Below are 15489 nucleotides of genomic sequence, written 5' to 3' on the forward strand. Positions count from 1 at the left end.
GGTTTAGCTTAGAACACTTAGTTTTGAAAGTTTATTTGCTCGAAAGAATTTGATTTGAAAGTACCATTTGCAGCAAGGTTTTTGTTGAGTTTTAGAATGATTTATTTTTATTTACCCAAGTTTCAAAAGAAATAAAATTCAAAGTCGAATTACTTATTTGATTATTTCTTTACTCGGCTTCTTTTCAAAATGTTTTCAAATGACAAATCAAGTGATAGTTCTTAGCAATTGTGAAGTTTAGTCAATGTTTATCTTAGAACCAGGTTGTGGGATCTGATAGGTGAAGGAAATTAAGAGAGATGGAAAATTAGAGATGGATGAGTTTAGTGTTTGAAATTTGGGAGAGAAATAGATTTAAGTTAATTTTGTAATTAGAAAAATTATCAAAAATTTTTGCTTAATTTGAAAAGAAACCTATTTATAACCTAATTGCATATAATTAGTTGACTAAATTCCAACACCTAACATTTCATTAACCATTAGTAGAACTTAGTGGGCTAGGTGTCTACATCTCATGTGCCACTTATCCCACTAAGTGTTAGTAAGATTATATAATAAAATGTTGGATTTTCCCACTAACTTTAGTTCAAGGGCAATTTGGTCATTTGACTATTCAAGTCAACGTAAACTTTGATTTTTTTAAGACAAAAATCAACATTTTGACTTTTAACCATTTTGTCCGTCTTGACTAACTTTGACCTCTCGAGCATAAATCCTCATTCATTTTTCTGAAATTCAAATCACTTTTGAATATAAAGCCGGTTAAAGCTTGACTTTTCAAAATCAAAACGTTTTGACTTTTTACAACTTTAAACATTTCCATCAATTCTGAGCTTTCAAATATGAATCTACATTTATATTTTTAATATTTAAATCACATTTAAACATAAAGCTCTATATCAAACGGATAATTAACATCCATATCACGTATATTTGCTTGTTTCTCACTATTTACCTAATTCGAAGAATTTGAATTATTCCAACATATTGTTCTAAGTTAATTCCATATGAGCTAGAAGGAGAACCTAATGGTCCTATAGATCATGGGCTCCGACGATACAAGATTAACTGGCTAAACTCTTTTAGACCGAACTAATCAACATTCGTTAACTAACGACACTACAAGAAGAAGTGTGTCAGCATAATCCAAAAATGCATCATGAGAGGCTACCCAACCGTCGACAAGGACGTTGTGAGAAAAACATCGACGTCGCCTCTCCCGACGTGAGAACAGGACGACATCGGCTAAGCTTACTACTGATGCACTCTTCGTCGACATGGTCAACACGTCGGCAATGCGAAACTACCGATGCATGTTAACAGCGTCGCAAATACCTCACTACCGATGTCGCTATGTGCGTCAGTGTTGTCTATTACGCGGTGTCGACAGTGCTATCAGATTTAATTTTTTATTAATTAACGTAAATTTTATTAAAAAAATTAACATAATTCTAACTTTTATTAATTAATTTAAACTTAATTAAAAAATTATTAAAATTCTAAATTGAATTAGAATTAACATAAAATAAAATAAAAATTACTAAAATACCAAATCAAATTTATTATTAATTGAAATGTTAACAAAGTACACGTTCGTAGTTAATTTAAATATAATATACATGAATAATACAAAGTAAAAATGAAAACTTAAACATAATTCAAAGCGCCGAGGCCAATTTCTCAACTTCTGCACATTGCCTCAACATCACTATAGCTAGTATGATCATAAGAACATAGGCAGGATGTGCAAAGAGAAAAGTCGAATATTATTACGAGTTGCATCGAGAAAAACATAAGGTTGCTTGAAACAGAAAGAATCGTTACTCTGGTGGTTCTAGAAAATTGATTAAGAAGAAAGGAGCAGAAAATGACAAGATCGAGAATCGAATGGGTAAGTCATAGAAAGTTTCTCACTTGCATATTACTGTTTCTCGACATATGTGACATGTCATCGAGACTAGCAGTTTTTTTCGACGTTGTGTCTTCCAACGCCGATTTGTGCGTCAGGAACCTCCCGATTTTTTATAGTACGGATCATTCCACTAAAGTCCCGTAGTTACACATCCCTCACTATAGATATATTCTTATCCATCTAATATAACCATGATCAGTAAGTTAATCCTTCACAAGTTGTTCGCAACCTCGGTTAGATCAAAATATCATTTTATCCCAAAAACTACATATTACTCTTTAAGTCCCACAGATCCACTATTAAACAATTAGTTTAAAGTCCAACTTATAAATTAAATTCCTCTTAGGCCAATGAGAGGGTGAGACTCCTTGTTCAAGACTTGGATTCAGCCCTTAAGAGAACAACCTATCTACTAACCCTAAAGCGAGTAAAAGTGAATTTCGTTTTGCACTTTATGTCTTTAGTCATCCACCTGTCTTACCCCTAAAATGAGAGGCTTATTGGATCAACACTGTTGAGCCATCCTCACCTATGTAGATCTAAGGATAATTCCGTTTGAACAGTAGTTCATAATTAGCTCAGGATTAAGATTGAGTTACCTAGGTCATCATAATCGACATAGTCAATTTTATATAGTCAACAATGTTAGAACTTAAAAGTGATTATTTCATGGTTCAAGTCTTATGTATCTAGTCTTATGTAAACTCTTTACATAGGATGCCCCAACTTCCATATCTCTACATGAACAATTCAGGATCACATTGTTTGTACTAACTATAAAAAGGGTCGTATTCATAGTGTCCCCAGAATAAGGTGTCCAACCTTATTCATACACCATTAAGGCCATATACTTGAACTTTATCCACGTTCATGTCTCCACATAAAGTTTAAGTCTACACTAGCTAGATAGCCTTGAGACTTTAGTTTATTGGATTCAAGATTATAGTATTCAATTTTCACTAATAAGTTCTCAATAACAACTTTATTGAATAGAATATAATTTAAACTACAAATTACAAGTTTTAAGACATAAATTCCAATAAAATAGAAGGTAATAAAGGACATTGAGCAATGTAAATGACATATTTTATAGACATAGAAGTAGGTAATAAGAGAGGAACATGAGAAGAAAGATTTTTAGGAGGAGATTGAGATGTGGAAATAACAAAAGGGAAAGAAATTTCATTAAAAATAAAATACTTAGAAACATAGATGTGACCGGTAAAAATATCAAAACACATGTGATATTTGCGAGATGAGCCAATTGGTCATTATTAATAAAGTGTTATTATTATAATTTCAATAAGTGTTATTGATTTTATTATTATTTTTGTCTCAATAACCTAAATCCAATAAACGAACATCCTAAGTTGTTCGATGAGTCTTAAACAATATGCAGAGACATACAGGGATCAATGTTCGAGATCAACTTAAAGAGTTTATAGTATAAGGATAAGACTAAGTACCTTATCCAGGTAACACTATGGATACGACTCACTTTGTATTTGATACAAACGTAATGATCCAACGCATTTGTGTAGGTAACATGCAAGTGAGGGTATCCTATGCAATGAGTTTGCATAAGATCAGACCGTGAAATAGATCACGTAATAAGCCCAATTAAATAAAATAACCCAATATGATAAATTATTAATTTACATATATAGTCCACACTTTAATTATACATATTATTTAAATACGTCTAACAATCTCCCACTTAGGCTACGTTTTTTCCTTATATAATTAAATCACATAAGCACGTACAAAAAGGTTATTTCAATAATAAAATTCCTCTTTAGTTCAATCTGGTTTATCTCCTGTACCGACATGGAACCAAGGCGACTTTTGTCATTATCCTTGTAATTAAACCTTCCTTGACCACCAATTCCAACACATTCAATGGCATAGATCAAGCATGGACAGAGAGCATGGAAACTACATGCAAAGTGATATAGATCATGCCTGTTTCCAACTGATCCAAATTCTTTCCAAGTGGAAGTTCAACTTCAGCTTTAAAAGACTTGAAAACATCCAAAGATTAAGACTTCTTATGAATTAAATATAGGTACTCATATCTTGAATAATCGTCTATGATGTAATAAAGTATTATTGTCAATTCCAAGAAGACGTAGGGAATGAGCCACAAATGTCTGTATGTATTAGTTCTAAGACGTCTAAACATCTGTTGGCATCTAAATTTCTTATGTTTGTTTGTTTTCCCTTAATACATTTCACACAAACTTCAAATTTAATTAAATCAAGAATTCCATCTGACAAAAATCTCTGAATTCTCTGTTTAGAGATGTGACCTAAACACTTGTGCCACAACATAACAAGAATTCTCATTTAATTTACGCTTTGTACCACATGATTTAGACGGTAGGACCTTGTTAGATGAAGCATAAGAATCAAGCATATATAGGTTATCAATTAAAAAACTGGTACCAATAAGCTTGGAGTTTTGAAAAATACTAACTTTATTATTTCTAAAAGAACAAGAAAAACCAAATTTGTCCAAACTGAAAATAGAAACTAAGTTTCGTCTACATAATGGTACAATAAAAGTCTTATTCAAATCCAAAAATAACCAGTTTTTAAAAGTAATCTAAAATTGCCAATAGCTTCAACCTCAACTGCTTTTCCCTCGCCCACATAGATGAATCTTTCAGCATCATTTGGCGGTCGGCTCCACATGCAATCCTGCATGGATATACTTATGTGAGTAGTAGCACCAGAATCTACCCACCAAGTATCATTAGGTACAGAAGCTAAATTAACTTCAGAACAAGCCAAAGTAAGAAGCTTACCCTTCTTTACATGTCATTTGGTGTACTTGGGACAATCTTTCTTGAGATGACCTTTCTTTTTGCAGAAGAGACATGGATTCTATGTAGCTTGTTTCTTATTTTGCTGAGATGTCCCTTTTACAACATTCATAGGTTTCCTTTTCTTCTTACAATGAAAGTTAATTGCCAAGTGAGCATGTTTTATCATGTCTCTCTTAATTCTCTCTTCTTCTTGCACACATTGTGAGATAAGCTCATTAATACTCCATTTATGCTTTTGAGTATTATAACTTATCTTAAGCTGAGTGAATTGTGCAGGAAGAAAGATAAGTACCAAATGTAGGAGTAAATTTTTATTTATCTCGATATCAACTGTCTTTAGTTTACCAGTGAGATTGGACATTTCCATAATATACTCCCTAATGTTTCCATTATCCTTATACCTCATGAAAGTTAAAGTAGTCAAGTGATTACTTGCTTCCTCTTTTCATTTTTAGCAAAATATTTTTCAATTTCAGCAAGAAACTTTTTGGCATTTTCACTTTCAGTGATAGAACCTCGAAAAGACTCTAGAATAGAGTGCCTAATAATCATCAGACATATGAAATTTGACCGTTCCTACTTCTCAATATTTGTCGTATTCGACTATTCCTTAGTAGAAGTAGGTTTATTGATCTTTAATGCAAGGTCCAGATTCATACACCCGAGAAGTATCTCCAGGCTTTCCTTCCAAATCTTGAAATTCAATCCATTCAACTTAGGAATTGAACTCAGATTATCAGATATTTGAATAATACCAACTGAACAAAGAATAAGCAAATAAATTATATACTCATAATTAATAGGTGTCATAAAATAAAATATGACAATAATTTAACATATATGGTGAGCCCCTTTTACAAGATACCTAACAGAACATTGATGTTCAACCTTTGGGTAGAGATATCAACTATAAACAGTACTCTCAACGTAGTAGTCAAAGTATTGACGGTAAACTCTGTCAAAAAAATTAGCCTTTCTTTGGATCGACTATTTTTCACATGAGCAATCCTTATAACTGTCACTTACTCATTACCACACAAATACTCATAATTTGACCAAATAATTATCTTCCTTTGGGCTGATAATTATTCACATAAATCAATGAATATGCACATCCTATATTTTAGAATTAAACTAATCTAGATAACAGCGGCTACTTTAGCAACATGTTCTTTTGACCAATTCAATTTAAAATGTAAGACACAATAATAATAATTATATTATTGCAAAAAAATAACAAAGGAAGAACATCAAATAATCTTTACCAAAGTTCACCCAGTGATTGGGTACATTAAAATACAATTACTGCAACATAAACATGTGAATATCCCGAAAAAATCATCATTCAAGTTTAATCCATAGGATGATCAATTAATCTTGAATTAACAACATTATCAATTAAACTTGTATTCACAACATGATGATAATTAATCAAATCTTGAATCTACAACATGATCGATTAAACTTAAATTCACAACATGATTAATTAATCAAATCTTTCAATCTAGAATAAATAAAGAGGTCTTTTCAAAAATATAAAAAAATGGCAAAATATTTACACCCTATAGAACAATTCTAAAAATGGAAAAAGACCAGAGGCCCATCGTGTAAAATATCAAAAATACCCCGTCAACCACACCGTCAACAATGCGCGCCTAATATATCTGTGGTCGTTTAGATTTGGTTATTGTTTGATACACGATCGTTTAGATATGGTTATAATTTATACGCGATCATTCAGATTTGGCTACAACGCGATCGTTTAAATATGACTACAACACGATCGTTTAGATATGGCTACAATTTATACGTGATCGTTTAGATAAGACTACAATTTATGTTTTCAATTCCATCGTTTAATTTTGTTACACGATCGTTTAAATTTTTTAGACGATCATTTACTTTTTTTATACGGTCGTTTACATTTAGCTAATCCAATCAAATGATTTTTTTTCAAGATTTTTTATACACTATCTTTTTTTTTTACAATCGTTTATATTTTTTAAACGATCGTTTACATTTGACTACTACAATCTAAATGATTTTTTTTTTCAAGATTCTTTATACATAATCTTTTAGATTTTGCTATTTTATTGTAAGCAATCATTTAGATTTGGTTACCCAAATGTAAACGACATAAAAAAAAAGAAAAAGAAGAAAGACGAGAAATCGCAAAAAAATAGGAAAAGTAGAAAGACGATGGGAAGAAATCGAAGCGAAAAAAAAGAGTAAAAAGAAGAAAAACGATGGAAAGATTAAACGACGTAAATAAAGAAATGAAAAATAAGAAAGATGATGGAAATAAATCACAGAAAAAAAAAGGAAAGAAGAAAGACAAAATCGCAGAAAAGACGGAGAAGACAAATAATAAGAGGAAGATGAATAGAAAAGAAAGATGGAAGCAAACTTGGAATATTTAAAAAAATGACTAATTTTATGGGCTTTGTTACACAAGTCGTAAATACTTTAGTCTTTTGTTACATTTACACAAGTTTCCCATAAATAAACTTTTAAAAAAACCAATATAATTAATCAAATCCTAAATCTAGAATGATTAAGCTTAAAATCACGATATGATTAATCAAATTTTGAAAACCACAATATGTTAATTAAATCTTGAATCTAGAATAATTAAACTTAAAATCATAATACGATTAATTCAATCTTTAAAACCACAATATGTTAATCATATCTTGAATCTATAATAATTAAACTTAAAATCACAATATGATTAATCAAATCTTGAAACTACAACATGATCACAACACGATTAATCAAGATCAATTAAACTTAAAACCACAATATGTTTAATCTAATCTTGAATCAAGAACTCAATAGAAAACAAACAAATTTCAACAATTTAACATGAAATTCATATTCTGATACCACTTTGTTAGAATAAAATACTTTAAATCTATATAATAGATTAACCCAAGATCATTCATCTTAAATTGTCAAGAATAAGTAACATACCAGATTCTATTGTCAAGAATAAATTACATACAAAAATACATCTCCTTGAATTGATAATGGCTATAAATTGATGGTTGTAAAATGGTTATTGTCTTCCTCAACCAAAACTCTGAATGCCCTTAGTGGGATATTTCTCTTGATGCAATAAAAGAAAGACTTAGTGCTTGTTATTTTGGTATATTGAGGATCATAGCCCTAAGGTTCTTTGTATGCTAATTTAATTAGAATTTTCGTTAAATCCTAATAGTAAAATTACTATTTATTAATATATATATATATATATATATATATATATATATATATATTTTAAAAAAATGTTAGTTAAACCAATAATTCAGGTAAGAATGAAATATATGGAATGCATCATTAATAATATTAAATTTTTGCCGACATTTTTATGTGTTCCACGTCAACATGAAAGACAAATACATTAACTATAAATAATAAATTTGCTAACTTCAAAATGACACATTTAATTAATATTTTCAATTTTGATGGATATTTTTGTAAAACTTAGACGTAAGTATTTTTTTAACCTTGGATATATCAACCATTTAACTTAAATCATTAACAATAATCAGGTTTTCAGGTTTTGATTTTATTTAATAACATACTTTGGATAAGAAAATTGTTCAAACTGCTCTCTGTCTTCTTCTTCTTCTTTTTTCCATTCTAAAGATGTGAAGCCACTTAGTTCTTGGTTCTTAATGAATCACTTCCAACGTATACTTTAGGTTTTTTGTTTTCTCCCAAACCCTACAATGGTAAAAAGATCAACGATGACTCAATACTAAAAAGTATATCTATTGATCGGTTAAACTAGATGACTATGATTATTAACATATTGTTGAGCCTTGTTAAAGTGAAATACGCACATCTAACACAATAGACACATCTATATGGAAAGGTGTTTAAATAACTCCAACCCAAACAACCACGACTATCAATCTAAATTATAAGGATTGGGCTGGATTAATAGTTTAGTTTATTATTATTTTTTTGAAATATTTAGAAGAATGACATAATCTAACTCATATTATTTCACAAATATCTTAAATTCTCAATTATTTACATTAATAAAATTTAACTTATTTTTAGAACAAATTTGACCTTATCATTAATTAAAAATAAAACATTTACATGAAATTTTATTTACTTACCATAAATATATTGTATTGCATTTTATTATTGATATTAACTAAGGATTCATATTTGAACTATTAATTATGTAATTTTTTTTTATTTATTTTACTTGATTGTATTTATTATTGATCTTAACTAATCAGAGATACAATTCCACTTCTTTACACAGTCAATTTCTTGTTATTTTTCCTCCCATTTTCTTTTATCGTTCATCTCTTGCATTTTTTTCGGAGTATATAATTTTTTCATGTTATATATTCTGCCCAATTTCGAGAGTTACACAATAGTTCAACAGCTGAATATAATATATATATTATGAAAAGGTATTGTAATACAACTTTGGGTGGGAAGATTTGAACTTGAAACCTCTTGTCTTTGAGTATATTATATTCATGAGATTGTATTATTTTTATATTTAAAGTTTTATTTCTAAATTATCAGTCAATCTAAAACTTCACATTCAATATACGTTGACATTTGAAAAACTCAAAACATACAATAGAAACGAATATATTACAATCATTAATAACTAATTTTATTATATGATATATTAATAGATCAGATTAATTTGGTATTTAGGATATACCAAATTTTATATAAAATATTATTACGGTTGATTATTATATAATATGAGGTACATATATGTGAAATAATTAAATACACATGTGTATATATGATAAAGTACGTAAAATATGGCGACATTGTTAAATATAGTAAAATAAACTAAAATATTTACAAAATATAATAAAATTTTAAATTCTATCAATAGTAAAAGATGATAAACTTCTATCGGTGTCTACAATGTACATTGATAAAAGCATATTAGTATCTATCAATATCTATTATTGATTGAATGTGAAATTTTGCTATATTTTGTAAATAATTGGTCAAATTTGTCATTTTTTATAATTCATCTAAAATATATATCCTACTATTGTGTAACTTACTAAAAATCTATAATTGTTATAATTAAATGTGATATAAACATGATATATATTTGAAATTAATAATTAAACCAAACACCTGCATGGATATAACAATTTTACAATATACTATCTTATATACCATAATATATGAGATGTATATTTCTTTTTTCAATATGTTTATCGGCATAAAAAATAAATCATGGTATATTTTTGAAAAATTATAGAATTTGTAGAATAAAAAATAAAAATGGAAAAAATGTACATGCATTTGTACAAAACTCGAGCAACATCAACACATAGAGATGAAAAAAAATGAAAAAAATAATGTAAAAATCCATATAACAATGACAATAGAAAATAAAAGTAAATGAAATTCATATGAAAAAGAAAAAATAAACCAAATATTTATAATTAAAAAAATAAATATGTATTAGCTCACGTCAAATAAACCAAATCTCATGCAATTATATGTATTATCTCACATTAAATGCTCAAAACTAAAATGGGCAAATTTGAAATTAAATTAATAAGAAAACTATTTTAATATTTTTCCATATTTGTGTCATTACGAATTCGTTCCATTTTTTTCATTTTTTAAATAATATTAATCATAATAATGGGTTTTGAAGCTCAATGTGCCTTTTAGGTAAAAAAAAATGACAATTTTAAGCTTTGTATGTAATTGGACCAATATATTTATGCTATATGAGTTAAAACCCTCTTATTTCCTTTTGTAGAGTTGGATTGGGTCTTAAGTTGATTAATTTTTCCTTTTTCTTCCAAGTTGGTCCAACCTAGACGAAATAATATAATAAATTTCTGTTTTTTAGTGTTTAGATTTAGGTTTAATTAATGTTTTTTCCTTAGATTGTTTCAACGTTTTGTCTATAAGACTTTTCTTATATTAGTCAATGTGTTGTAGACAAATTTAAGTATTTTAAACTAATAAGAAAAACAAAAGCAACAACCTTATACCCAAATTGAATTTTAAGTGCTGGTTTGGTTTCGAGCCTATATAAGTTTTTAGGTAGCTAACCAACTAACCTGAATTTTCGCGATGGTTATAAAATTCTTCTAGCTCAACCCAACCCAATCTATGTACTCAACTCAACCTAACTCATGTACACCACCCCTATATGCGAATATAAAATTTATTACGATAGTTATGAAGAAAAAAAAGTACAGTTTGAAATTTAAGAAAAGAAGGTGGAATGCATTTTACTTCCACACCTCATACATACAACTATTGTACAAAAATTGCAGTCAAAAAGGGGTTCAACATATGAGATCTTCACATGCAATAATCATATACGGAAATCTGAAAGAAAACAAAAAACTGCACATGATTTTGCTCAATACATCTAGCATGAACATCATCACATAGATGATGGTCTAAAGATCTAACCTCCACTGCAGATTTGAGCTAAGAATACCTCATTAAAGAAGAGAGTTCTATTCCTACCGTCAACTCCAACATCTTCTTGAAGCTATCCTCACTGCAACCATTGCTGCGTGTGATTTGCAGGTGAGAACAGAGAGCCAAAACACGGTATGGATGCAAGCACTTGAATATCATAGGATCCCGATCATAATCCTGAGAGTAAATTGTTCAACACAAATTTCACTCTAGCCAAAGGCCAATTCCGGGAGACGACAAGGTTTCTTCTAAGATTAGATTTTGATTTCCAAGGGATTGAACACAAAACCTTGAGAGATATCTCTAAACACAAGTCATTGCTACAAGGAAGTGCGGTATAAATATTTACCAATTTTTTCAAATGTATATCTGAATATATTTGTAGATTGTTTGAGCATAATGAGAAAAACTTAATTTTTCAGCCAAGTAGGGAAAATAGTGGCATGACAGCATTCATCACAATCATGCACCATTTATTTAGGTCCCTTTTGATAACCATTTGATTTGTTTTCAAAATTTTGAAAATTAATCCTATAGACTTCAATTCCACCTCCAAATTTATTCCCTTGTTATATACTTTCTACCAATGTTTTCAGAAACCAAGTCAAACTTTGAAAAATAAAGAAAAATCATTTTTAAGAACTTGTTTTTGTTTTTGAAATTTGGTAAGAATTCTACTATTTTGCTTAAGAAAGAGAACTTTGGTAAAAAAATCAGAGGAAATAAGCTTAATTTTAGAAAATCTGTTAAATTATTGATTGATCCGAAAATAGAGGTTAATGGGGGGAAAGATAAATTTAGCATTATATCATTTGACAAAAACTAAATAGTTACCAAATAGGACCTTATTTATTTATTTTTAACAACTTTCACTGGGAAAAAAATTGAATACAAAAGCATATAAAAAGCCAAGCCCGCAAGAAGGGAGAACAAGTAAAAGAACAGTCTAGCTATACAAGATAGACCCTATATAGAGTAATTATAAAAGGTCTTCAGAATCGAACCCCATAGAAGAAAAATAAAATATAAGGGGGATCATTCAACAAATTAGCAAGGTATACATTGTTTGTGCTCACCTTTTCCGTAACAACAACGACGGGCTTGGAAGCAAATTTCTTCTCCAATTCCTCAAGCTTCACTTTGATCAGTGCCATATCCTGTATGATTCGAAAATAGACAGTTAAGGCAGCAAAAATGGGAATGAAAGATAGCACTGTCAACAATGAAGTGGTTGAAAGAAATAATTTGAACCAAGCTGGAAATATAATGGCATTAACCACTTTGTTAACTCATAATGAATGTGATATGTAGTGTAGAAGCTAGATGGTTTGTGGAAAAACCACATGTACAATGTTTTCAACAGAGTATATGTAATCTGACAGACTTGCAGTAGAAGAATAATTACCCTGTCTTGAAAGACGTGATGGTCACTGAAGTCGAGTCGATCAACATGATATGCTCCAATCTGCAGCAAATTACTTTCTAATTACAAATAAAAACATTGATGTACAAAATGGATAAGAATAAGATGACAGAAATGCTAATGCAAACAACAGAAAACATTGATCAAGCTACTGCCTTCTTGAAGCGTGTTTTAAAACACAGCTGAAAGTAATGAGAACACAAAAAAGGAGATGAAAAGAATCGTTATCTTACCTTTTGCATTGTCTGCACAAAAGCATCAGCAGAGCCAATGGCGGAAACACATACTACTACATTCTTAGACAATGTTTCCAATGATATTTTGGAGTTGATAGTTGTCACTTCAAAGAAATATGCAGGACACATTTCAGTAAACACTACAGTAAGCGAATCCTTAATTTTCCGCAACCTTGTCACAATATCTTCAATATTTTGTGCTGAAACCTGTGATTTCAAGGACAAATTTTAAGTTTTTAAAGTTAATAACAAGTAATTAGGTCTTACTGAGGAAGCTCCTACCAGTTATACATGTTAAAAATTATTTTGAAGCCAAAAAAAGGTCTGATCCACATTCTTTACCAGATTAGCATGATGAATAATGGCAACGTCGGCCCTCTTGAGTGCATCTAATGTTTCTCTTAAAGGTCCAAGTGGTAATAATTGCCCATTTCCCAACAATGTTATCCCATTGAACATAACAATCTCCAAGTCATGGTGCAAACTCCAGTGCTAAGTTCCATGAAAATATAAAGCTATCACAGTCAAACCATCTGTAGCAAAAAGTCACTTTCAAACAATCTCAACAACAAAACGTAATCAAGTATCAAAATCCATCTTATTAGCGCCTGATAACCTGTCCATAGGACTAATTCTATCAGTCAACTTTTCTACAAAAGCTCGGGCAATAGGGCCCTACAGTAAAAGTGAATTAACAACTAAGAGTCGGAAGATGATGTACCTGCATCCCATCATCAAGAATAACAGCACCAATTTTTTCAGATTTAGGAAGATTTCCCATTTGTTTTAAGCAATATTTCTCAGCCAACGTGCTGCTTTGAGATTCAACATAACCATATTTGTTAAAAAACCAAGCAGCAGTAGCTCTCCTATCTGCTCCAACACCTACTTTAACGGAACTCCCAGCAAGATGCCTCCTAAGCATTTTAGCTTCATCTCCACCAGCATAGCCCTGGCAGAATATCAATCCAAGAGTACCACAAAGTTATGGACAATTATCAAACAAATAGCTCTTGAAGCATCACCAAAACTAAATCAGCTGCTTACATCACTTTAGAACTCACGGACACAATTGTACAACCTATAGAACAATTTTTTTTAAAGTAAGGTTGTAAGCTACTTACATCACTACGTCCATGCTAGAAGTCATTAATCGTTATGTAAAAATAGGACGCCCACTCAAGATCTCAGAATAGATTACCACCCCCACCCCCCACCACAAAAAATACGTCTAAAGAGAACCACTCCATGTTAAGCATAAAAAATTGAATTGTAGAACGTGGAAAAGAAAACCGTGCTACTGCTATCTTGAAATTCAGTTACCCTATTAAGAATTAGAGGTGAAATCCCAGAGGCCGCAAGCCATAAGGCAATGAACTCGACCATTGGTGTTTTCCCATTGCCTCCCCAAGTCAAATTCCCAACACTAATAACTGGCACTGGCAACCTTCATATCAACATACAGAAAATATAAAATGTCAATACGAACGACAACAATACAAGAAACATCAACGTATCTCTGGCCATTGCAGTTCAATTACCAACAAATAGACATTAATTCAATCCAGTGCATTAATCTCGAGCTATCCTTCCCCATTACGGTGCAAAATCATTCAAAAAAACAAACTAACTAGAGCTCAAGTAACTCAATCATGCCCCCAAATTGCCACTAAGAAACCCAACAGAAAACAACATCCAGACTAGGAATTGGCAGAATCGACCGAGCAAGCCTACTCCTAACGTCGAACAGTAATAAGAATAAGAAGTGATAATCAAACAGTTCAAAATAAATCCCATTCTTACCGATGCTTGCGGAGTATGCCGTAGAGGTAGAAACGGTGACGAAGGGAGAGAGCGAGCTTGTAGAGAGAAGACGCCATGTAGAGGAAGGGGATGAAAGAGCGATGCAAATGAGAGAGGTCAGTATGGTCTCTGCTGTAAGCGATTTTGATCACCGACTTCTTCAGGTTCTCCATGAGTGGATGAAGACTTGGAAGCTTATGGAAAGAGAGAGGGAAAATGAGAATTTTGGTTTGATGGCCGTAAGAGGAAAGACCACGCGAACCAAGTGAAGGCCGAGCAAACCAACCGGACCCACTTTGGCCTAGTCTTGCTTGCCGACCCAACCGAACCAAATCGGTTCTGATTTGGTTTGAATCAATTGCACTTATCTGAGGAAGTTAACCTTACGTTCTGAATAACCATTGTATCCTATTTAGTTATCACAAGAAACAAGATAAAAAAGTTTTTAAGTACATTTTCTCTTTGCATCTTTAAATGGTTCGCAAGACGAGGATTTTTAAGCTCAAATATATGAATAATACTAGTTCAACGAGTCTGTAACATGATGCTCAGAATGGTCATAGTTTGGAAGATGAAATGGATGCCAAAAAAAAAAAAAAGCCTATTCATAAATTACAAAGGAATTGTTGTCATCCGTATGCTACCTCAAAAATCTACGATGTCAAACCTTGTCAAACATATACACTAAATTTGCTACTTTCTAAAAAAGTCGTTATCATTCCTTTCTTTAATGATACCAACTGACCTTTAATTCGCTTTTAACGGTCAATAAACACAAAATTAAGATCCAACCCATTAAATAAAACAATTTTATGACTTTAGTATTTA

The 15489-nt window shown here is 30.8% G+C and overlaps 1 protein-coding gene across 1 annotated transcript; it reads right to left on the reverse strand.

Moving 5' to 3' along the window:
- Positions 1–10917: 10917 nt before the first annotated feature.
- Positions 10918–14906, reverse strand: LOC103490135 (probable tetraacyldisaccharide 4'-kinase, mitochondrial). The gene is made up of 8 exons (XM_008449510.2): positions 14662–14906; positions 14182–14305; positions 13580–13810; positions 13201–13350; positions 12856–13065; positions 12605–12664; positions 12276–12356; positions 10918–11376 (listed from the first exon to the last, which is right to left on the reverse strand). The coding sequence occupies exons 1-8, from the start codon at positions 14832–14834 to the stop codon at positions 11206–11208; spliced, it is 1200 nt and encodes a 399-aa protein (XP_008447732.1). The 5' UTR covers positions 14835–14906; the 3' UTR covers positions 10918–11205.
- Positions 14907–15489: the final 583 nt, after the last annotated feature.

This window comes from Cucumis melo, chromosome 1 (genome assembly GCF_025177605.1).
Source record: "Cucumis melo cultivar AY chromosome 1, USDA_Cmelo_AY_1.0, whole genome shotgun sequence".
In the NCBI taxonomy this organism is placed as follows: Eukaryota; Viridiplantae; Streptophyta; class Magnoliopsida; order Cucurbitales; family Cucurbitaceae; genus Cucumis; species Cucumis melo.